General features: G+C 38.7%; 1 protein-coding gene across 2 annotated transcripts in view; it reads left to right on the plus strand.

The window, feature by feature from the left end:
* The window catches only part of LOC138814499 (serine/threonine-protein kinase SMG1), a 91,852-nt gene that overhangs the window by 13,662 nt on the left and 52,551 nt on the right, over window positions 1-25,639 (plus strand). The window contains exons 2-13 of one of the 2 annotated variants that reach the window (XM_070003398.1): window positions 2,030-2,087; window positions 6,559-6,722; window positions 8,264-8,419; window positions 9,251-9,387; window positions 11,017-11,075; window positions 12,492-12,705; window positions 15,999-16,124; window positions 16,520-16,592; window positions 18,018-18,115; window positions 19,492-19,665; window positions 22,555-22,779; window positions 24,581-24,682. In XM_070003398.1, the coding sequence (XP_069859499.1) occupies window positions 2,074-2,087; window positions 6,559-6,722; window positions 8,264-8,419; window positions 9,251-9,387; window positions 11,017-11,075; window positions 12,492-12,705; window positions 15,999-16,124; window positions 16,520-16,592; window positions 18,018-18,115; window positions 19,492-19,665; window positions 22,555-22,779; window positions 24,581-24,682 (1,542 nt within the window). In that variant the 5' untranslated portion in view covers window positions 2,030-2,073. The remainder of the gene's footprint in view (window positions 1-2,029; window positions 2,088-6,558; window positions 6,723-8,263; window positions 8,420-9,250; window positions 9,388-11,016; window positions 11,076-12,491; window positions 12,706-15,998; window positions 16,125-16,519; window positions 16,593-18,017; window positions 18,116-19,491; window positions 19,666-22,554; window positions 22,780-24,580; window positions 24,683-25,639) is intronic. The other variant, XM_070003397.1, reaches the window with a different exon arrangement.

Here is a 25,639-nt window from a genome sequence, read left to right on the forward strand (position 1 = left end):
CCTCAGATCTCAGCCTCCTGAAAGTAGTTAGAATTATAGATGTGAGCCACTGGCACTTGGCTAAGAGTTGTGTTTTATAGAAGTATTTTTCTTCAGTATGGATAGAGATGGGACAGAGGTGTGGATGGAGGTGAGTGACTGACCATAGAGTACTGTTTAGTAGAAAACATCGAAAGGTACCATGTAGCAAAATGGAAATATAGGAGCAAAGCAACCAGTTATGTTTAAGGGATTAGGACTTTTTACTGATACTCCATAACTATGACAGCCTGGCTTCCAGCCCTAAATGTTCCTCTCATAAAGTTCATTGCTAGGATTTCTGGTGTGGCCCACAGCCCCAGATGATAACCAACCTTATTAAATAGGCATGGCATTCCAAGGGCATAGAGATTGCCTTTCAGAAACCACAGGTAAAAGCCACAACTCTCTTTGGGTAATACAAAATTATTTATAATTTTAGAATAAAATTTCTTTTTTACACTGGTCTATATTGGCTAATTCAGTTGAGAATTAGATTAAAAATTAAAAATTGGTAACAAGGAACCAATAAATGGGTAAGTAAGATTTGGTATAGAGTCAATACATAGCTAAGGAAATTTCACCAAGAAGTTATATCAACTTAATATTTTAATACTACAAAACTGATAAGTCCCATTTACAATCTTGACACAAAGTAATTGCTTTACTAAATTTGAGCCTAAATTTTCAAGTGAGAAGCATTTTATTTTTTATTTTTTTATATTTTGGGTCTGGTCGTGGGGCCTGAACTCTGGGCCTAGGTGCTATCCCTCAGCTCTTCAGCTCAAGGCTAGCACTCTACCACTTGAGCCACAGCATCACTTCCGGCTTTTTTTCTTTTTGCTTATGTGGTGCTGAGGAATTGAACCCAGGGCCTCAGGCATGCAAGGCAAGCACTCTTACCACTGAGCTACCTTCCCAGCCCCCATGAGAAGCATTTTATAATGAAGTCTTTGAGCCTGCAAAATGAAAGTTTTGTACTAGACTCAAAATAGTTCTGTTGATATAGACAAGGCTCAGGCGTATTTTGCCTTTTAACCCTTATGAAAGCATATCTGAATCCAGGTGAGTAAGAGATAGTATAGGGATAACCCTGGATTTCTTTTTTAAAGGTAACTAAATTTTCAAATAGTATGAACTTTTACCCCCCTTGTTGTTGTTTGAACTTAGGGCTTTGGGGTTGCTAGGTACCAAGCTTTGCCTCCACAAAAAGTATGAAAAAACTCCCGCATAACCTATAGAGAGTAAATTTATTCCTACTTCATTGGTTTCAGTGCAAATCTCATTACCTAGTTTAGATTCCTTACAAATTAGACCTTCCCACAAGGGCAACATCCCTTGGTCAACTTATGCAAAAACAACTCAAAGCAATATGATGCTTACTCCAGCGGGCACCACTAGGTGTGTTTGCATCAAGTCATTTTGGGTGCTTTAGCTAGATAATTTTTTTTTGAGGCATGATTTCATTTTAAAGCTCAGGTTATCTTTGAACTCCCTATGTAACTGAGGCTGATCTTGAACTCACCATTCTCCTACTTTCAGCCTTCTGAGTGCTGGGATTACAGGTGTCCATTACCGTACCTGGCTGGCAAAACTTTCTTTGACTTCACACTTTCTAGAGATTTTTAAGGGAGGTAGAGGTCGGGATTTGCTTTTTCCAGTGCTCATAAGGATGAAGGATTTGTCATTCAAAACGAATGGCTTTTTAGATTGATGATATTTTCTTGCTATTTAGTCTAGATAACTAAAATTAGTGCTAATTGTATTTGTATGTGATTTGTATGTTATAGTTATTTCTCTACGGACCCCCAACTTTTTGGTTGTCACTTTAAGCCTTTTTATCTTCTAAGGCATTGAGTGGCTTTTTATCTTATTTTTGCTTAGACATACAAACCCAAGGGGGCCATAGTTAACTAAAAGCACCTAACCCATGAATGATTATTGCTTCATGTTTGAACATGAAATGTTTTAACCCACTGTCTTCACTAATATTGTAACTACTGTCTTACAGATTGACTTGATGCAAAACATCACAAAGGCTCCATATTATACAGTATGCGATTTTTGAGGTATGAGCTTTAGAAACTTACCTCCCATGTGGCATGTACATCAGGCTTTAACTTCAGTTTGATCACTGGGGAAATATATGCATTTCTTCTTTTTTTCCTCTTCATTATATTCTCATAGTATTAAAGGGGCTGTGCAAGTATTTTTTGTTGCTTGGATTTTAGCCTTAACAGATACATTTGGTTTTTATACTAAATTGAGACACTAATTCTGGAGTTGATAGTTTTGACAGCCTTCCTGACTAACTAACACTGATGCCCACTTTAGAGTTCAGATCTGCATTTTCTGTTTTGATTGCCTCATGCTAAGAGCTCATTTCCCTTCTGTAACAGTTTTTTGATTATTGGACTGGAGTGGTCTTTAGAACTAACAGCCTAACCATTGACGGCTTTCGAGACCCAGGCAGTCTAAATATTATAAAGATAGGGATTTCATGTAAGCACTGAGCCATTTTGTGCTTTTGGGTTCAGAATACATAACGTGAATTCTGGTTGGAAATGTTTTGATCAATTTGAATTAAAATACCTTGGCAACTCTGCTGTTTTTAGGCAGCTCTAAGACAATGGTTCTAAGTGATTTTTTTGCTATATTTTTGAAAACCCCATTTTTTTTAAGCTCAGGATTCATAACTCATGAAATTTAAAAACACTGTATTCTAACCAATTGGGAAGGCAGTTTTGGTTTTGTTTAGCTTGAAATCAAATGCATACTAGTTAGAAATTGATTGGTAGCAGTAAATTGCTTAATTTCTTAAGTGAAGATTTTAACATAAGCTGCTATATGTTGAGTGTAAAAGCATTTTTGCTCAGGAGCTGCTTATTTATTGTCTGCTGATTGGAAACTGCAGGTTTATTTTGTATTATGGTTATAATAAGTCTTAATGGACTCTACAAGCTAAATAGTTGAGAATTTTTTTATTGGGGGTGGGGCTGATACTTGCATTTGCACTCAGGCCCTGGAGCTCCCCTTCCCCCTTTTTTCATGACTGGTCCTCTACCACTTGAGCTATGCCTCCAATTCCAGCCTTTTCTGATTAATTGGGGTTGAGTCTCAATGACTTTTCTAATCCTCAGATCATAGCCTTCTATGTAGATAGGACTATAGGTGTGAGGCCCCAGCTCCTTGCTTTATTAAATAATTCTTAATCTTATTTAAGCCTCATAATCTTACCTGTATGTTAGATAACTGTTATCCCCATCGGCCCAGGAGAAAATCAAGTCCTGGAGACTAAGGCACATGGTACCTATCAGTCCTGGAGCTGGAATTTGAGATCAGATCTTTTCTTAACTGGTATTCTCTGCTGCCTTATGATCCTACTTTGCCCCCAGAAATGGATAGAAATGTTTAACTTTTGATAGTATGGACAGTAGGTGACATGTGAATATAATAAAAACATAAAATAAAGACAGGCTTAAATATTGGTAGACTTCAGCTATCTTTATATAGATGTCCGTTTTTATTCATTTCCTAATATCTTATTTTTCCAGGTTATATTAGGTGCCATACATATAGGTAGCTACAGCAGCCCACAAGTTCTTTCATTCTTTAGTTCTTTTTCAGAAAGTAGTAATATATTATGCTTTATTATAGATGAAGTTTAATATACTCTTTCTCTCTTTCTCCTTCCTTCCTTTCTCTCTCTCTTTCTTTTTCCCTCCCTCCCTCCCTCCCTCCCTCCCTCCCTCCCTCCCTCCCTCCCTCCCTCCCTCTCTCTCTCCATTTCTTTCTTTCTTTTTTTTTTTTGGGTCCAGTTGTGGTGCCTGAACTCTGGGCCTGGGCGCTGTCCCTCAGCTCTTCAGCTTAAGGCTAGCACTCTACCTCTTGAGCCACAGCGCCACTTCCGGCTTTTTTCTTTTTGCTTATGTGGTGCTGAGGAATCGAACCCAGGACCTCAGGCATGCAAGGCAAGCGCTCTACCACTAAGCCACCTTCCCAGCCCTAATATACTATTTTTAGATACACAGAATTCTCATGTTCCATAGTGTTAAAGCTTGCTGACCTAGTATATTTAATATCTTCATACATAATTTTTGAAATTCCATATTTTTAATATATTAGAAATACTTAGCTTTGTTTATGAACAAAGGGAGTCTGAATATTTGATGACACTGTTCTATTAGAGCCTTAGCTATTTTACTATGCCTGGCTATAGAATTGTAATAAGATTTATTGCAATAGCTTTTAAAAAGTAACGTAGACTTGTATCAGTTAAGTATCTGAGCTCAATTGGCTACTAACAGTGATTACAGAGAGTTGAGCCTATGGAATGATTTATGTTGATTGTTTTTGTTAGTGGGGAAGGATAAGGTGATGAAAGTGTAAATGAAATGTTATGTGAAGTAATAGCATCTTTACATACAAGAGGGAGGCATGAAGGCAGAGTAATAGACTACTTTCTCCCCTGGCCGGTGTCTTAAACTTTTCCAAAATGATTATAAGTTCAGAAGATGATTTCATAAAATACAGAAGTGATATATATGCTCTTTCTGTACATTCTGTTGAACTTGCTTTCAAATACCATCCTATATTTTTTCCATAAAATAAATAAGGAGTCAGTTGATAGTTTAAGGCAGATTGTTATGAGGCAGTTTATATATACATATATATATATATAAATTATATACATAAATAAAATAAAATAAAAATATATATCAATCTTCATTTCTTTTTTCTTTTTCTTTTTCTTTTTTTTTTGCTGGTCGTGGAACCTGAACTCTGGGCCTGGGCGCTGTCCCTCAGCTCTTCAGCTCATGGCCAGTGCCCTACCACTTGAGCCACAGCACCACTTCCAGCCTTTTCTGCTTATGTGGTGCTAAGGAATGGAACCCAGGGCCTCATGCATGCAAGGCAAGCACTCTACCACTGAGCCATCTTCCCAGCCCAATCTTCACTTCTTTATGAAGGTTGTTTTCCTCAGGATAAAAGCAGGATAGGAACTGCTTACTTGTATTTTTCTTATGGAATAGACTTTTATTTCCTTTGTTGACATTTTGATGGGTTGATGGAGTAAGACTCATGAGAAATCTTGAAGCTCATTTATCTACTTTACTGATTAGGAAATGGAGGCATAGAGTAGATGGGAGCCAACACTTGAATATGGATGCTAATTTTCTCCTGAGTGTTACCACTTGTTTATGTCCCAGAATCAGGTATTATTCTGAACAGTACTTACTGATCACACCTTTTAGATTCAGCTTTAGTGAGAGTTCTTTATGTACACCTTTTAAAAATTAATATTGTAAGTATTTTGTGCCAATCCTGGGGCTTGAACTCAGGGCCCAGGCACTGTCCCTTAGCTTTTCTGTTCAGAGCTAAAGCTCTACTACAGTTCCACTTCTGGTTTTTTGGTGGTTAGTTGAATGAGTCTAATGGACTTTCCTGCTTGGGCTGACTTTGAGCTATGGTCCACAGATCCCAGCCTCCTGAGTAACCAGGCTTATAGACCTGAGCCACTGACACCGATCTTGATCTCTCACTTTTTATTTTATTAAATTTATTTGTTTTTTTGGTCGGTCGTGGGGCTTGAACTCTGGGCTTGGGTGCTGTCCCTGTGCTCTTCAGCTCAAGGAGAGTGCTCTACTGCTTGAGCCACAGCACCACTTCTGGTTTTCTAGTGGTTTATTGGAGACAAGAGTCTCATGGACTTTCCTGCCCAGGCTGGCTTTGAACCACGATCCCCAGATCTCAGCCTCCTGAGAAGCTAGGATTACATGCATGAGCCACCGGCGCCCGGCTCTCACTTTTTAAATAATTGTAATTGATATTCCTTAAAATTAAAGAATTTTCAATGAGGTCTTAAGCATTGCTTTGCATAAGTAAAATCTTACTTTGTGGCTAAGGTGTTCTTTCTCTACATTTTGTTGAGTTTGCTTTGAAATATCATTCTATATTTTTCCACCAAATAAGGAGTCAGTTGAGAATTGAAGGCACATTGCTATGAGGCAGTTCTTTAAAAAAAATAATTTGGTAACCAATTGCCACTGACCTGCTGTCAGTGGGTTGTTGGGTTGGTTTTTTTCCCCCCCTTAGTGACTGGGAAGACTTAACATTTTTGACTCATTAACCCTCTTCTGTGAGGAGAATTGAGAGAGAATAACTTTTAAAGATCACATCATGGGAAAGTATCTTGAACCAGAGTAGGCAACACTCCAATTTTGCCTAAAACAAGAAACTTAACAGTAGCTAAAGCCAGTAAAGTTGTGAGCAAACTAGCATGAGTTGGTCACCTTGATTCTGATGACTATTCAGATTTCGAATGGATCTTCAGTAGAAAAAGCAGAATAGCTGGCAGTTTATCTGTTGAAGGTTTTTCTGGTTGAAAGGCTTGTAATTAGACAGTGGAGTACTTAATGCATGATGGTAGCGGTTGATTATGGAAACTAGAGGGTAGAGAAAGGCTTGTACACAAGAAAGATTTGTGGTTTTGGCCATTAAAATGCTGAAAATTCTAATTACCTGCATTTCTCTTTGCAGAACTGATAGTGCATCAGCCGACCCAGATAATTTAAAATATTCCTCATCCAGAGATAGAGGTGGTTCTTCCTCTTATGGACTGCAACCTTCAAATTCAGCTGTGGTGTCTCGGCAAAGGCACGATGATACCAGAGTCCATGCTGACATACAGAATGACGAAAAGGGTACATGTGTTTTTGTTTTTGTTTTTTTTAAACTGCCGGAGGCATGTTTTCTGGGGGTTTGGAGGGAAGTGTTTTTTCTTTTTTAAGTTTTCCTTGCAGTGCTGGGAATGGAACCCAGGGTCTTGCATCTATATTAGGAAAGTACTTCACCACATGAGCTATGTTCCCAGCCCCGTGTTTTTGTTTGTATTACTTGCAAATACTCCTTTTCGACAATATACAACCTCTTTCATCTTCCTTGTTATATTTTTTTTGTTTGTTTGTTTATTTGAGCTGGACCTAGGGCTTGAACTCAGGGCCTGGGTGTTATCCATCAGCTTACTGAAGGTTAGAGCTCTACCACTTGAGCCACAGCTCCATTTATGCCTTTTTTGGTAATTAATTGGAGATGGGTCTCATGGGCTTTCCTGCCTGGGCTGGCCTTGAGCCAGATCCTCAGCTCTCAGCCTCCTGAGTAGCTAGGATGACAGGTGTGAGCCATAGATCCCTGGTTGTATATTTTCTAAACCTGCCTAGCTAATTTCCCTCTTCCTTCTTTCTTCTCATAGATTTAAAATTCAGCAAGTGAAGAATAGGTGACAACTACATTATTATTTTGAAAAGTTTATGTTTTTCTTTTTATTACTTTAAGCTTAAATGCTTTCTTTCTCTTTTTTTTGTCTGAGACCAGGACTCCAACTTGGTATCTGACACTTTCATTCATTGGCTGGTGCTCTACCACCTGAGCCACACCTCTAACCCCAAAGAGTTAGTTCTTCCTTTTTTTTTTTTTTTTTAGAATGTTTTCTAACATATAAGCGCATTGTATAGTTGCAAAAGTACACAATATTAGAATATTGTCTGTTATCCCTTCATCCTGTCCCTTGACTTATAAAGATGTATTTAAACAAGGCTGGTTGCCAGTGGCTCACACCTGTAATCCTAGCTATTCAGGAGGCTAAGATATGAGGATTGTGGTTTGAAGGCACCCTGGGCAGGAAAGTCTGTCTCCAATTAACCATCCCCCCAAGTCCAGAAGTGAATTTATGGCTCAAGTGGAGTACTAACCTTGAGCAAAGAAAGCTCAGAGACAGCACCCAGGCCCCAGGGCAGCACAAAAATAAGTATCTTGAAACAAAATCTGACTTAATTTAGTTTTTATTTTTTGTTTGTTTTTTTTGGGTCCGGTCGTGGGGCCTGAACTCTGGGCCTGGGCGCTGTCCCTCAGCTCTTCAGCTCAAGGCTAGCACTCTATCACTTGAGCCACAGTGCCACTTCTAGCTTTTTTTTTTTTTTTTTTTTTTTTGCTTATGTGGTGCTGAGGAATTGAACCCAGGGCCTCATGCATGCAAGACAAGCGCTCTACCACTGAGCCACCTGCCCAGCCCCTTAATTTAGTTTTTATTAGCTTTAGGCAAGGAATCTATGATTTTAGGATCAGCAGCACAAGGGAAAATTAGAAGCAAAGGCTGGGTGAGTTGTAGATGGATAATGACTTTGTACTATCAGGAATTGATGAAAATGAAGAGCCCTATTAAAAATAAATTTTGTTCTTCTTTTAGGTGGCTACAGTGTCAATGGAGGATCTGGGGAAAATACTTATGGTCGGAAGTCGTTGGGGCAAGAGCTGAGGTTTAACAATGTGACCAGCTCTGAGTTCACCAGTGTTCAGCATGGCAGTCGTGCGTTAGCCACCAAAGACATGAGGAAATCACAGGGTAAGGCTGGAAACCCAAATCCACCACACATACCACATAAAGGGTACCATGCATACATTTCCACACCTCTACCTGTGTTGCATATCTTAGTGAATATCGGTGTACACATTTTTTGGGGAAGGGCGTAAAACCATTGAAGGGTCAGTTTCCTTTACATAAGAGTTCCAATGTAGAATGACTAAAGGCTAAGCCATCTCTTAATGTTTGAAGCCTTATACTACAGAAGTGACATAGACTGTAGATAGTGGTGCTTCTTCTTTACAATAGTTCTATTGGCAGATTTATCAACTGGCAAGTCACAGAGCCTTTTCATGCATTTCTTGTTAACAGTGTTAAATTCTGTTTGGAATTTGCATTTGTTCTTGCAGTGAGAAAATAGAAGAAAAGTTCTGGTTTGCCTCTTGGATCATGGTGTCATACTCTGCTGTCTTCCAGCCTTGATCCTCAGATCGTAGTTTTACTGAATAGCTAGGATTTCAGGAGTGAGCTGCTGTGCCCTGGCTCAGATAATGACATTTTGATGGACATCTCAATACTTTTAGGCTATAAACTTTCTATGTTCCTTTGTACTCAGTAGTCAGTGTTTTATTTTATTTAGTTATTTATTTTTTGGTTCTGGTCGTGGGGCCTGAACTCTGGGCCAGAGTGCTGTCCCTCAGCTCTTCAGCTCAAGGCTAGCTCTCTACCACTTGAGCCACAGTGCCACTTCTGGCTTTTTTTCTTTTTGCTTATGTGGTGCTGAGGAATTGAACCCAGGGCCACAGGTATGCAGGGCAAGCGCTCTACCACTGAGCCACCTTCCCAGCCCCAGTCAGTGTTTTATATTCTCAGAGCGATCGATGTCTTACTCTGATGAGTCTCGACTGTCGAACCTTCTTCGGAGGATCACCCGGGAAGACGACAGAGACCGAAGGCTGGCTACTGTAAAGCAGCTGAAAGAATTTATTCAGCAACCAGAAAATAAACTGGTGAGTATAATACTTGGGAGCCAGAGGTAGAGGTCGAGGTCCAAGGCCAGTCTGTAAAATGCCAGACTTACTCTGAAAGGTAAACTAAAGCAGGAAAGGTGAAGGATTATTAGTAAGTATGAGGCCTCAATTCCAACTCCAAAATGGCCCAGAAAGGGAACAGGGTTGCTTCTAGAAAAATAAGTTTTCTTATTCTGCACTTACTGTATCCATATTATGTTGAACTTTTATTTTTTGCTGTTCCTAGGGCTTGAACCCTGGGTATGGGTGCTGTTCTTGAGCTCCTTTTTGCTCAAGGCTAACACTCTACTAGTTGAGCTCCAGTGCCGTTTCTGGCTTTTTCTGTGCTTACTTGGAGTTAAGAGTCTCACAGGTTTTTCCTGCCCAGGCTGGTTTTGAACCACGATCCTCAGATTTCAGCATCTTCAGTAGCTAAGATTATAGACATGAGCCATCAGCACCTGGCGATGTTCAACAGCAGTTGCATTCTAATGTATAGTTTATCTGCCCTTGTCCACTGTTGCATCCACGTTGGAGTCTTCTGAAATGAAGCACTTTTAGTTTTTAAAATTAGCCTGTGAATAATTCCTCAGCTCTTCAGCTCAAGGCTAGCGCCCTACCACTTGAGCCACAGCACCACTTCTGGCTTTTTTCTTTTTTCTTAGGTGGTGCTGAGGAATCGAACCCAGGGCCTCAGGCATGCAAGGCAAGCGCTCTACCACTGAGTCCCCTTCCCAGCCCCTCAGATTTTTTTTCTTGGTGTTCTAGGACAAAAGTCTCTTTGTTTGGGCTGGGAAGGTGGCTCAGTGGTAGAGCGTTTGCCTTGCATGCCTGAGGCCCTGGGTTCGATTCCTCAGCACCACATAAGCAAAAAGAAAAAAAAAGCCGGAAGTGGCGCTGTGGCTCAGGTGGTAGAGCGCTAGCCTTGAGCTAAAGAGCTGAGGGATAGCGCCCAGGCCCAGAGTTCAGGACCCACGACCGGACCCAAAAAACAAAAGTCTCTTTGTTTTTCATATATGAAATAGAGATGCATGGTACATATTTCATTGGTGTAGAAGTTCGGTTTGATGACCAGGACTAAGAAAATGGAAAAGCCCTTTAAACAACTCAGGAATAGTTAAATTATTCTTTCCATTCCACATAATTCTAATAACAAATCAAGAGCTTGATGTGGGGCAGTAGAAAACTATTAAGGATGGTCTAGTTAGGCAAATAACAATTTGGCTCAAAGCAAGCTCTTCCCCCTAAGTTTTTATATGAAACTTAAAAAAATACCCAACAAAAATTGTGCAGTGAACTGCCTGCCCACTTTGTCACTGACATCTGCCCATATTGTATGTCCTGTGCCTTCAGCACTTCATTTTAAGTGCATTCAGAGTATTTGAAGTCAAAGCAGCTCTTTTTTATATTTTCATTGATGGTTTCAACGGTTTCCTCTGGATGTCTTTCATAGTTAGAAGAAAAACATGATGTTCCTGATGTATTTGGGGACTGGATTAATAAGGAAGTTAAGTTGCTTTCTAATTATAATTTGGAGAGCAAGACAAGTAAACAATAGTATACAGTTTTTTCTTAAAAATAAAAGTCTTTTTGAAGTTTATTTATAAATGTGTGTGTGTTTTTTTAAAGGTACTAGTAAAACAGTTGGATAATATCTTGGCTGCTGTTCATGATGTGCTTAATGAAAGGTAAGTAACTAATAATAATTAAGTTTAAATGGTAGTTTTAGAAATTATTAAGGTAATTTCTTATTGACTTTGTAAGCAGTATAAATAGAATCTATTTTAAAAAGGATTATTGGGCTGGGGAGGTGGCTCAGTGGTAGAGCTCTTGCCTTGCATGCATGAGGCCCTGGGTTTGATTCCTCAGCACCACATAAGCAGAAAAAGCTATAAGTGGTGCTGTAGCTCAAGTGGTAGAGTGCTGGCCTTGAGCTGAGGGACAGCACCCAGGCCCAGAGTTCAGGCCCCATGACTGACCCAAAAAAAGAAAAGGATTATTTATTTTAAAAAATTTGCAACATAGCTAAATACTTGCGTATTGACTGGTGGAACAAATGAATGATGAATGTGGTTAGTTTTTTTAAACTCAGAAAGTTTGAGAGAACTTAAGAGTATAGAGGTAGAAGGGAGCTTCCGTCAGTGAGCACCCAAAGCTAAGCCCACGCTGGGGCTCTCAGAGGCACCAACGGGCAGCAGTGCTAGAAATACCTGACCTCCATGGTTCCTTGTTCTGTAATTAAATTCAACTGCTAGCTACTAACCACCATTTATTATTCACAGTCTTTCCATATTGACTATATAATATACTTAGTGTTTCCTTTGGTTATTATTTTTGTTTTTGTGCTGGTACGGGGTTTGGGCTGGGGTGCAGTCCTGTAGCTTTTTCACTCAAGGCTAGTGCCCTTTTATTTGAGCCACAGCTACACCTGTAGTAGTGGTGGTGGTGGTGGTGGTGGTGTGTGTGTGGTTTGTTGGAGATAATAATTTCATGGACTTTCTGCCAAGGCTGACTTCTCACCATGTTCCTCATATATCAGCCTCCTCCTGAGTAGGATGATAGGTGTGAGCTACCAGCACTGGCTTAGTGTTTTTTAAATTATTAAGGTGATGTACAGATGTATTATTAAGGTGATGTACAGATAGGCTATAGTACATGAATCAGGTGCAGTTCTTTTTGGACAGTGTCACCCTCAACTCCCACTTTTTCCTTCTCATTCCTACCCACAAGTTGTGTATTTCATTTTCAACATAGTGGCTAGTGAGTTCCAGTGCTGCATCTGTTTACCCTTTGTCTATCTATTTGTTATAGTGTGTTTTATCTGATAATTTGTGGCTACCTTTTCCTATGACTTGTCTAGTTTTAAATTTAAAGCCTCAGTTTTTTAGAAAAGCTAATATCTGAAAAGGGTACTCTTGAGTATGCATAATAGAATTCTGTGTTTATTGGGTAAACTTTCAATCTTTAATTTGAACTTTTAAGAAATCTTTAAAAAGTTATAAAACATCTGAGACATTTTCTTTGGGAAGAGGTGTCATTCTTGTTGTCTCTGGAAGCTTATGCCTTTTGTGTGTGTTTTGTTTTATTTACATTAAAATAAACAGTAGCAAGTTGCTTCAGGAGTTGAGACAAGAGGGAGCTTGCTGTCTTGGCCTTCTTTGTGCTTCACTGAGCTATGAGGCTGAGAAGATCTTCAAGTGGATTTTCAGCAAATTTAGCTCATCTGCAAAAGATGAAGTTAAACTTCTCTACTTATGTGCCACCTACAAAGCACTAGAGACTGTAGGAGAGAAGAAAGCCTTTTCATCTGTAATGCAGGTAAGGTGAGGGGAAGCGATGACCTTGGGGAGGGAATCTTCCTTATCCTTGGGGGAAGGGCTCAGGAAGGGAAACAGCAGGCAGGGCCTGTCTACTCACAGCCCATGTCATTAAAATTCAGTTCTTTTGGAGTTTGAGTAAAGGATATACAGTGGACCAATTTTAAAATGGGTATGTTTTGAGGATTTTTGTATTTTTTATTTTTAGAAGTTTCCCTTTGTTGCTTAATGTTGGAATGACTTGCAGTTTCAAAAACAGGAACTCTTCTAGAGGAGTTGAACAGAGAGGCTTCACATTTTTTGAGGAAAACATCACACTACACATCACACTCAGTTCTGAAATTTTTTATGCTGATGACAAGACAGGCAAGCAATTCTTCATCCAAATTAATATAAAACTTATTTATAAGGAATACCAGCTTTGCATAGCTTTATTTCATTTTTGTTTATAATGGGGAATGCATAAAGAAAGCACTATCTTTTTTTTTTTTTTTTTTAAATGCTGGTCCTGGGGCTTGAACTCAGGGCCTGGGTGCTGTGCTGTCCCTGAGCTTTTTTGCTCAAGGCTAGCACTCTACAACTTGAGCCACAGTGCCACTTCCAGCTTAATTAATGGTAGTTCATTGGAGATAAGAGTCTCATGGACTTTGCTGTCTTTGAACCATAATCCTTAGATCTCAGTCTTCTGAGTTGCTAGGATTATACACATGAGCCACCAGTGCCTGGTGTTAAATAACTTTTGAGCAAGATTTGAATTTTTTTTTCCCAGTCCTGGGGCTTGGAGTCAGGGCCTGGGCTCTGTTTCTAAACATGTTTGTGCTGAAGGATAATACTCTACCACTTGAGCCATAGCACCACTTCTGGCCTTTTCTGTTTATGTGGTATGGCTTCTTGGCAAGCCACATTTCCAGACCTTGAATTAAAATTTTTTTTGAGATCATGTTTTTAAATATTAGAGTGTTGTTATTTGGTATTTTTTCTCCCTGTTTTAGAATTTCTCTATTTCTTTAGATCTTTATGAAGCATTCCATCTTTACGTATTTTATATGCTTTATTGACAGATTCATTTGTTCTTTTCCCATCCCCTTAAAATGAAAAGCAATTATTTCCATGGCATTTTACAGAATGTCTACGGGATTCATAGTGTTGATATCAGATCTGCCATGGGGGTGGGTGTTGTGCCAAAAGCCCATTCAGAAACCAAGCTGACTAACAGATACCTCCAGGTGTGACAACACTCATAGTTTTTGATGTCATCTAGTCCCTATTTAACAGGTCCAGTTGCTACTGTAAGCTGGAAAAAACTCAAGTGTACAGCTGTGCATATCATCTAGTGGCAAATTCATTTTGCTTGCTTTTTTTTTTAATAACTCATGATATGTTTCATTTACAAATGTTTGTATTTTACAAACATTTCCTAATTTTGAAAATGTACAAATTCACAGGAAAGCATATAAACTAATACAAGAGATACTTATGTACTTTATCTAGATTTATCACACTTAATAACTCTTTTGGGGTGGGATGTGCTGAAGATTGAACCCAGCACCTGGGATGTTGCATTTTAACTGTTACCTAGTGACCTTTTGGTAAGGTTTTGTTCTATTTCTCTTTCTTGGGCTCTCTGTTTCTGTCTGTCTGTCTCCCTGAATGTTGAACCATTTGAAGGTAAATGACACCATGACAATTCAGTATGTGGAATAATTTGTTATGTGTAACAGCAATATTGTAATCACACCCAAATGTGAATTTTCTTATATTTACAGTACAAATTCAAATTTCTCAGTTTTACCCTAAAGATGTCTTTGATAGCTATGTCTCCGGTAACCAAGAATTCATCAAGATTCAAGCATTGTATTTGATATTATGCCTTTTTAAGATCTCCTTTAACTTCGAATAGTTTCCCAAGAAAAGGAACTTTAATGCTATGCTCTACTTTTACATTGTTCTTTCCTGGTTTGAGTCAGTCAGTACTTTATGCTACTACACCACACCAACAGGCAGGTAATGTAGCTCATCCACTCTCCCATGTGCAGTTTGATCACCTGGAGGAGAGGATGATTCCAGATCTAGTTAGTCTGCCTTTTGAGAAGGCTTCTTTCCCCCCTTGGGAGTGATCTGGATATCATGCCTTGAGACATTTGGAATATTTTGGGTTTGGTAGTATTTTCTTCAGGGAGTGATTGTAGCATTCACTAATATTCTTGGTAGTACAGGTTACAGCACTGACTTCTGTGAAGTAGAGACTGTAGTTCTAGCATATCTTAATGTTATAGCAGCCTTTGTAAAGAACTGTTTCTTTTATGAAAAATGGTTTTTAACAGATCTAGAACATTCTATCAGTGATATGCTATATATTTATTTTGTCAGTGTGTATATACTGGTAACAAGAACCCGCTTGCTGTCATTGATGTGTGGTGGTCATGCTAAGACATTCTGAGTTGAAACAAATTGTATAAACTTTGTTCTAATGCTGTAATTGCATAAAATGTGTTTACAGTTTAAATTGAAAAGTAATTGTGATACTTTATTATTATTATTATTATTATTATTATTATTTTGGGTCCAGTCGTGGGGCCTGAACTCTGGGCCTGTGCGCTGTCCCTCACCTCTTCAGCTCAAGGCTAGCGCTCTACCACTTGAGCCATAGCGCCACTTCTGGCTTTTTTTCTTTTTGCTTATGTGGTGCTGAGGAATTGAACCCAGGGCCTCAGGCATGCAAGGCAAGCGCTCTACCACTGAGCCACCTTCCCAGCCCCGTAATTGTGATACTTTAAAGAAAATAGTTTCCTAAATATTCTTGTATTTGAAATTTAGTTAGAGTCAGGGTATAGGTGAGTGTTTATGAATTATGGACAAAGATATTACTTAGTAGATAATTGCTGCTAAAGAAATAATGTTAGTAGATGTTAATGTGGAGAACAATGTTTTCACCCTTCCAGTTTTGTGGAGTTGAGATGTTTTCAACTTTTTTTTTGTTGGTTGTGGGGCTTGAACTCTGGGCCTGGGCACTGTCCCTCAGCTCTTCAGCTCAAGGCAAGCGCTCTACCACTTGAGCTACAGCGCCACTAAGAGTCTCTGTTTCTTGCCTGGGCTGGCTTTGAACCGCGATCCTCAGATCTCAGCCTCCTGAATTGCTAGGATTATAGGTGTGAGGAACTGGCAGTTTTCAACTTTTTCAACTAAAACTTGTTTTGTTTGGTTAACATGATCGGTTTTAAATATAGTCACCAGTAATGATCTAATTTGTTTTCTCCTTTGTTGAGTACTTACAGTTTGTAACTTATTTTTAAGCTTGTAATGACCAGCCTACAGTCCATCCTTGAAAATGTGGATACACCAGAATTACTTTGCAAGTGTGTTAAATGCATTCTTTTGGTGGCTCGATGTTACCCTCATATTTTCAGCACCAATTTTAGGGTGAGTTTCCCACTGTCCTTCAATGATGAGGTGAGGGGAGGATTGTGGTGTGAAAAACTGGGAAATCACAGACAATAAACACATTGATTCTCCTTTCAGTTTATCAGTGGCGTTTGAGGGTCTGTGTTTGAATTGATGTAATGATACTGCTTTTATAAAAATAAAAACTGCATGCTTTCTAACCTCAGTACTTCAAGATAAAATATTTCATCTATATCATGAATGCAGTCCCTTCCTCTTCCAGTCCCTCACTTCCCCCTACTAAGTTTCTTAATGTCAAGACCATAGAATAGAAGGGCATTTTCCTAGCTTGTTTTACTGTGAAATGGTCCATAGGTAGAGTGGCAGTTAAGTGCTTCCAGTAACTGGCCTCCTCTCTTTTTCTTTCCATCTAGGATACAGTGGATATATTAGTTGGATGGCACATAGACCATACTCAGAAACCATCACTCACACAGCAGGTGTCTGGTAAGGTTTCTTTCTGTTCTCGTTTATACCAGTTATTTATGTATTATGGGCAAGAATGCAGGTCCTCCCAAGACCATCTACTATGACAGTTCCTTCCATGATCCAGGAAGACTAATTGCTTGAGGGAAATAAATTGGTTATTATAAATGAGTGTCACTTAGCTAAATTGATGTTGTCAAGGGAAAATCATGTGGTTAATAGTAGGGAATGTGAGTACAGATTGCAGTGTTGCACCTGTGAGAAATGTGAAGGATGTACCTTAAGTTTTATGTAGCATTTCCTGGTAGAAGGAAATAATGGTGGCTACAGTACCCTGATGGAAGATCAAGTTATTTGGAATTTTTGCTGTTTTTCTGATTACTTAAAACAGCAGCAACCACCACCACCCTCTTCCCCATAGGTATTTAGAGAACTGTCACAAATCATAACAAAGTGGTTTTGTCTTTGGGTGAATGTTTGCATATGCCAGCTAATTCCAGGTGCAGTACTTGGTTCCATACACTTCTAAAAGTGAGATGTGTTTGAGAACAGTTTGGTCTCCTTTCCTTCCTACTGTGGAGGTGAGAACATCTGTGATGGCTGTATGTGACCCTGGGTTAGCAAACCAAGTAGATAGTCGCATTTTAATTTTAAGTCATGTATAGAGACTATATGGGTATGGATGTGAAACCTTTTAAACACTAAGAACATGAAGTATGTAATTTATAAGGAATGTTCATTTCTATAGCATTAAAAGAGGTTCTCAGCTGGGCACCAGTGGCTCACGCTTGTAATCCTAGCTACTCAGGAAGCTGAGACCTGAGGGTCAGGGTTCGAAGCTGGCCTAGGCAGAAAAGTCCCCATGAGACTCGTTTCCAATTAACCACTTAAAAGCTGGAAGTGGAGCTGTGGCTCAAACTGGTAGAGTGCTAGCTTTGAGCAAAAGTGCTCAGGGTAGTGGCGCTGTAGCTCAAGTGGTAGAGCGCTCGCCTTGAGCTGAAGAGCTGAGGGACAGCGCCCAGGCCCAGAGTTCAAGCCCCACGACAGACCAAAAAAAAAAAAAAAAAAGTGCTCAGGGACAGCACCCAGGCCCTGAGCCCTATAACCGACCAAAACAAATAAACACCTCTCAGTACTCATGCTTGGTTAATCATAATCATCATGTTATTACTTGTTAGCAATCCTGATTTTATATAGAACGTGTTTTTAGATGGGCAACTGGAAAGTTTTACAACAAAGTTTGTGTGACTAAGGCCATGATTTGTGTGATAAAATAATTTAAATAAAAATATTACTAATTTTTTATGATCATTAGTTGTACAGAGGGCTTCAATTCAACATAGTAAATTTAAATAAATCAAAGTTCTTGAATTTCTTTTAAAATTTTGGCGTTCTGTTTTTTGTTTTGTTTTTCCTGTTCTTTCAAAATTTTTTAATGATTCCAAGGGTGGTTGCAGAGTTTGGAACCATTCTGGGTAGCTGATCTTGCATTTTCTACCACTCTCCTTGGGCAATTTCTAGAAGACATGGAGGCATATGCTGAGGTGAGTTTATAGAAAACTACATTATTTCTTAGATTACCAGTAGAAAAGCATTCAGAAATTTTATAAAGGCACTAGATGTATATTAAGATAATTTAGAATCCCCTTGTATTTAAAGTAGAAATTATAAGACCATCACAGTTTGTTTTTTTCAGATGTTCTTAAATTGAAAGGCTATAAAAAGTTAGACCTTATATTTTATAAAGCTTGAAATACTCTTGGCAGCCAATATTTTCCAGAAGATGTATTCTTTGGTTTATTCTTACTTTTTGTTCCCAGATACCTTTAAAGTAAGTTAAGTTAATGTTGAGTGGATATAATGGTGGTGTCTCACATCACGCTCTGGAGGACAAGCTTTGGCTTCGTCCAACTTATGTAGCTGTACCTGAGTTGTGTGGCAGTGCACTGATGAAGCCTCTGGGCTTTCCTGGCCTCACTGCCAACCAAGGCTTCAGCCATCTCTTGTCTGTGTCTGTCTGTGGTTCTTCACATACACCATGATTCTTTGTAGTGTTGAAAGTTCCCTCCAAATTGAGCTTTCTATTTTCTTCATCCCTTCATTATTAACTGTATTTAGTTGTGCTGCTCTGTTTGGTTTTGTCAGGGAAAGCAAGGAGCCATTTTACTTTCTTACTTGTTTTCTTGCTTCCCCATGTGGTCTCTTGTTACCTACTTTACTCTGCAGCTCCCTTTCTGAATCTGCCCATTCAAAGACATTTGGCTTTCATCATAGCTTATTGTTGTCTGCAGATGCATAATACTTCTCTCTCTTTTTTTTTCCCTGACAATATTGTGTTTTGAACTCAGAACCTTGCGTAATAGTTAGGCTTTCTGCACTTGAGCCCTGTTCCTGGTCCCTATAATACTTCTAATGTCTCATTTTACTAATCTTTTGAGTGTATCTTTTGTCTTCACTGGATTAAAAGTCTGTGGAATAGATATTTATGATTTTTTTAACCTCAACTTTTGCCTTTTAAATGCCTAATAGTGGCACAGAGTACTTATTTTTTATTTAGTAGCTCAAAGGATATTAGAATGAGAGTTTAGTATAAAACCAGTTTAGGAATGGGAAAATTTCTGGGTTATATCTTTATATACTTACAGGATACATAGTAGAATAGATTTTTCTCCAACACTGTCTCTGCAGGAGATCATTTTCTAAATCTGTGTGTTTCATGTGGGCTTTTTAAAATAGATAAGACCTGTTTTGATATTTGGAGTCATATTTGTTACTCTCTTCTAGTTTAAAATTCTCTTTGATTTACAAGATTGTGTTCTAAACTTAATTGACTAAAAAACGAGAAGGTTACTGGGTGTGGTGGTACATACATGCATAAAAAAGTACTGCTTAAATAAGAATGCTGTGAATTCACATCTAGGACCTCAGCCATGTGGCCTCTGGGGAATCAGTGGATGAAGATGTTCCTCCTCCATCAGTGTCTTTACCAAAGCTTGCAGCACTACTCCGGGTGTTCAGTACTGTGGTGAGGAGCATCGGGGAGCGCTTCAGCCCAATTCGGGGTCCTCCAATTACTGAGGCATATGTAACAGATGTAAGTGTCTTTAGGAGTTTGAAGTGTCACTCAGAAGCAGAATTGTTATGTACTGTAATTCTTCTTGTGCCTAATGAGCTGTGCTCTTAGCCTTTCATGTGTGTAGCATATCTGTATCTTGGTTAGAAAAGCAGGGAAACCTGCTGACTCTACTCTAGCTTCTTCCTACCATTCCTTTGCTGGGAAAAAGTAACCACTGAATTTAAAAAAATTTCTATGGAATTTTCTCTTAGAGCCTTCACAGATCCACTTACTTCTTTTTAAATGCAAATTTTAAAATATTGTTTCTACTTTTTTTTTTTTGGGTCCGGTCATGGGGCCTGAACGCTGGACCTGGGCGCTGTCCCTCAGCTCTTCAGCTAAAGGCTAGCGCTCTACCACTTGAGCCACAGCGCCACTTCCGGCTTTTTTTCTTTTTGCTTATGTGGTGCTGAGGAATTGAACCCAGGGCCTCAGGCATGCAAGACAAGTGTTCTACCACTGAGCCACCTTCCCAGCCCCTATTGTTTCTACTTTTAAATATTTCAGCATTTTAAGTTTAACACATGGTAGAAAAATCTTATTATTTTTTGGGGGGTAGGGATTTGGCTCATAGTATGAGTTCTTGGGTTCCATCCCCTGTCATATGTTTACAGTTTTGTTTTTGTTTTTGTTTTTGTTTGTTTGTTTGTTTGTATTTTGCAAGCCCTGGGGCTTTAACTCAGGGTTTAGGTGCTGTCCCTAAGCCTTTTTGTGGCCAAGGCTAGCACTCTACCACTGTAGCCACAATACCGCTTCTGGCCTTTTCTAAATAGTTTATGGAGATAAGAGTCTCCCGGGCTTTTTCTGCTCTGGCTGGCTTTGAACCATGATCCTCAGATCTCTGCCTCTTGAGTAGCTGGGATTACAGGTGTGAGCCACCGGTGCCCAGTCTACAAGTTTTTGGATTTTCAGATAACATACAGACACACCAATTTAAAGTATACACTAATCTGAGACCCATTGTAAGCAGAAGTGTACTTCATTCAGCCCAAAATATTAGCTGCATTCTGTTCCAGCAGTGTGTGTTTCCCTTTCACAGGAAAAACGAGCACAGGCACTACTGTGTTTCCCTAAGAACAGAAAGGCATGTGTGTAGTTCTAGAAGGCTTAATCTAGATTATTACAATTTTACTGTTCTGATATAATGCTAGCTTCTAGGTGTATTTGCTTCTGTGGAACATACTGCTAGATAAAGTAGGATATTTGTTAATAAATGTAATTCTTGGTGAGTTAATTGCATATTCTAACAGATACATCCTAAAGACAAACTTTCATGTTACTATTTTAAATTTGATCAAAATGGGGCTGGGAAGGTGGCTCAGTGGTAGAGTACTTGCCTTGCATGCCTGAGGCCCTGGGTTCAATTCCTTAGCACCACATAAGCAAAAAGAAAAAAGCTGGAAGTGGCGCTGTGGCTCAAGTGGTAGAGCGCTAGCCTTGAGCTGAAGAGCTGAGGGACAGCGCCCAGGCCCAGAGTTCAGGCCCCACAACTGGAACCCTCCCCCCCCCAAAAAAAAAAAAGAAAAAAAAAGAAAAGATCAAAATGGCTTAGTATTTTTGTTTCCTTTTTACTACTTTTTTGGCTGGGCATGTGGCTTAGTGGTAGAGTGCTTGCCTAGCATTCATGAAGCCCTGGGATTGATTCTGTGGAACATACTGCTAGATAATGTTACTATTTTAAATTTGATCAAAATGGTTTAGTATTTTTGTTTCCTTTTCACTACTTTTTTGGCTGGGAGTGGCTTAGTGGTAGAGTGCTTGCCTAGCATGCATGAAGCCCTGGGATCTATTCCTTAGTACCATCTAAACAGCGAAAGCCAGAAGTGGTGCTGTGGCTCAAGTGGTAAAGTGCTAACTTTGAGCACAGAGAGGCTCAAGGATAGTACCCAGACCCTGAGTTCAAGCTCCAGAACTGGCCAAAAAAAAAAAAAAAGTGACTTTTTAAAGCTTGTCAGAGTTGAAATAAAGGCAGTTAACTCACCCTGTGAAATAAAGGGAAAGGAACATAATTATTTTTTAGGATAGTTAAGTCTGTTACTTTGTGAAGGTCTTCAATATAGGTCTATTGACTTACAGAAATACTTTGCAGCAACAATTTGTATTTTCTTAATATAAATAATTTATATGTAAGTATTGGCTATTTGAATTTTGTATGTATATATGTGTGATTTGAAAGAAACTTTTTAAAATAAATTTTAGTAGGTATTATATAGCAAGCCTAGAAATGCTTATCTTCTGTAAAAGCTTACCAGGGATTGGGAATAGAAACTTGTCTAGCATGTTAATTGATTTATGAACTTAACATTAGCTTAAGGTGACTTGGGTGTTTAGGTTTAATAGACTTGATTGTCAAAAGTCCAAGAGCTGATCTTCAGGTAGCATGTAGCTAATAGTGTAATCATTTTAAGTTCTGGTCTATTTCATGATTACAGAGATTTTGAGCTTCAACCCTTTAGTGACTTTGGTGAGAGAGGAAGTAGGCATTTAGGCATAAAGGAAATAGAAGATGGCAAATTCCATTTCCTGTCACAAAAATACTTGGGAATTTTTTAGCCATGATTGATTCTTTTTCCATATTGTACTAAGGATAACCTTATTTTTCAGCTACTGAGAACTAAAACCTAACAGATTACTGGATGTAGGCATGGTAGTACATACTCAAGAGCTTGAGGCTGGAGGATTGCAAATTTCAGGCCAGCCTGGGCAATACAGTGAGACTTCATCTAAAAAAAAACAAAAAACCCTAAAACTACTATGGCATGGCAGGTTGTTCATTTTCTATTGAAGATGCATTCTATAGAATGTTTTCTTGCCATGTGGAATCATGTGAATTTTTTTTTAAAGCTGCTTTGTTTTCCTCATTTGCAGGTTCTGTACAGAGTAATGAGATGTGTGACGGCTGCAAACCAAGTATTTTTTTCTGAGGCTGTGTTGACAGCTGCTAATGAGTGTGTTGGTGTTTTGCTCGGCAGCTTGGATCCTAGCATGAGTATACATTGTGATATGGTCATTACATATGGATTAGACCAACTGGAGAATTGCCAGACTTGTGGTACTGATTATATCATCTCAGTCTTGAATTTACTCACATTGGTATGTGAATTATGCTTTTGTTCCTTTTTGACATGTGGATTTATTTAGGCCTTTATTTAGATAAGAAATTAGGGCTTGGTTTGAATGTTTTTTTTTTTAATTATTTTTTTTTAGTGCATTGATCAGTCTAGTTTGCATTTGTTCTAGTAACAATTTACTTTTGTCTGCTGATTTCAGTGCAACTTTCACTCTTCTTTTCGTGTGTGTGTGTGTGTGTGTGTGTGTGTGTGTGTGTGTGTCTGTGTGTGTGTCTGTGTGTGTGTCTGTGTGTGTGTCTGTGTGTCTCTGTGTGTGTCTGTGTGTGTCTGTGTGTGTGTCTGTCTGTCTGTCTGTCTGTCTGTCTGTCTGTCTCTGTGTGTGTGTGTTCCCCCATTCTGGGGCTTAAACTTTGGGTCTGAGTGCTTTCTGGGGAAGGCCAGTGCTCTACCACTTGAGCCATAGCTCTACTTCCAGCTTTTTGTTTTGGTTATTGGAGATACGAATTTCATGTACTTTCCTGCCTGGGCTGCCTTCACACTGTGATTCTCAGTTTCCTGAGTAAGGATTACAGTCTTGAGCTACTGGTGTGTGGCTTCAACACACTCTCTCACTCTTTTTTTTTTTTTCTTTCTTTCTTTTTTTTTGGGGGGGGAGGTCCGGTTGTGGGGTCTGAACTTTGGGCCTGGGCGCTGTCCCTCAGCTCTTCAGCTCAAGGCTAGCGCTCTACCTCTTGAGCCACAGCGCCACTTCCAGCTTTTTTCTTTTTGCTTATGTGGTGCTGAGGAATCGAACCCAGGGCCTTAGGCATGCAAGGCAAGCGCTCTACCACTGAGCCACCTTCCCAGCCCTCTTTTTTTTTTTTAAATGAAATATTCCAAAATTTGTCTAGCATTCTGCTAAGTATTATGAGAGCTATTTTCAAGGACCTTTATTTTATTTCCTGTATAAAACTTGGTTTATGGCCTTTTATCCTTTATAGTTTCTCAACTGTAAGTAACTCCTCCCTGGTTATGGACACTGTAAAGCAATGCAAAATAGGACACTGTAATGAGTCTCTGCATGCTAAGTACCAGCTTCTATAATTAGAAACTCATGGGCCATCTGGTTTCATCTTGACTGCTGCTGACTTTGCCTCCTTCATGTACCTTCATTTCCAATTGTATTGTTTAAAGAAAATTCCCATTGTGTCAAACATTTCTGCTAAGCTTACACAACTCACTTTGCAATGTAAAAAAAGTACCAGCATGTAAGTGTGAAATGTATGTATTTTATGTAGGTTTTTAAACCTTTTAATATTGTATTGTGAGGGCTTTAAAATATAGCTTAGATATCTACCTTGCTCTTTCTAAATTAATAGGCTTTATTTTTAATGTAGTTTTTAGGTTGACAGAAGAAATGAATAGGAAATCGGAGACTTGTTAAATGATCCTCCAACACAAGTTTCTTCTTCTTACTAACCTACTTTAAGTGGTACATTTGTAAAAATTATTGAGCAAATATTCATATATTATTACTAATGGAAGTTCATAGCCTGCTTTAGGAGTCACTCGTGTTCATCTTCTGGGTTTTGACAAATGTATAGTGACAAGTGCTTGTTTACTAGTAGTGTCATTCATAGAGTCCTAAGAATGCCTCGTGTTCACCCATGTACCCTTTGTGATTTCCCCTTCATCCCTTGGTAACGTTCATGTTTTTATTGCCTCCATTGTTTATTTATTTAGAATGTAGCATAGTGGGAATCACTTAGCACTATGCTTTTAAGGTTCTTAAATATATTCTTTAGATTTGAATAAGTTCATTAAAAAATTTCTATTCTTTTTAGATTGTCGAGCAGATAAATACAAAACTACCATCATCATTTGTAGAAAAACTATTTATACCATCATCTAAACTATTATTTTTACGTTATCATAAAGAAAAAGAGGTAAGTGATACATTAATTATCACTTTTGATAGCAGATATCATTGAAGAATTGGACTTAGGTGCCTAGTAGGCTACATAAATGAAACAGTTAAGTAATACTTGATCTAGAATATAGTGACTAATGATAGCTTCAAATTAATACTGGATGATTATCATCCTGAATATTTGATGATGTGTCAGATGATTTTTTCAGAATATTTGATAACTTTTCTCAGAATTTGTTTTGTTCTTACTAATACAGCTTTAGCAAATTTTCAGAGAGATAAAAGAGGTATGCTGGGTGCAGTGGTAATTCTAGATAGTTGGAAAAGAGACATGAGGGGATAACTCTGGAGGCTGAGATCTGGAAAATCACAGTTTAAGACCAGCCTGAGCAGAAAAGTTAGCTCGACTTTTTCTCCAAAATCAGTAGCTAAAAGCAGGGCTGGAGGAGTAGCTCAAATGGAGAGGACCATAAGCACCAGGCTGAGTCCAATCCCAGTACTGCCAAAAAGAAAGAGAATGACCAATGGAAAAGGTAGCTGGAAACATAGTCCAAACTGTAGAGAGGTTGCCTAGCAATCTCCAGTACTACCCCCTCTACCCCCAAAGAAAAAGAAGGCAAATTATTTGTGAAGTTTTAAATTCAGAAGCAATGTGTCTACTGTAAGTTAAAAAATAGTTTCTCAACTTACTCCTACTCAAACCCACTATAAATTTTTCTAAATAGATGTAGAGAACAAATCTTAATCTGCTATTTGCATGTTTTGATAATATTTGCAAAAAAAAAGAATAAAGGACCACTTAAAGAGTTTTATATGTAATAAAACTTTACACTTTACAAAGCCTTAGTAAAATACATATATATGAGTATATATACATACATGTGTGTGTGTGTGTGTACACATGTTACCAAGGTTTGTTTTTTTTTTAATTGTGATTGCTAGGTGTTCTTAAGTTCATCCCCCCCGCCATGCA

The sequence above is a fragment of the Dipodomys merriami genome, unplaced genomic scaffold, assembly GCF_024711535.1.
Source record: "Dipodomys merriami isolate MVZ:Mamm:240054 unplaced genomic scaffold, mDipMer1.0.p SCAF_60, whole genome shotgun sequence".
Taxonomy (NCBI): Eukaryota; Metazoa; Chordata; class Mammalia; order Rodentia; family Heteromyidae; genus Dipodomys; species Dipodomys merriami.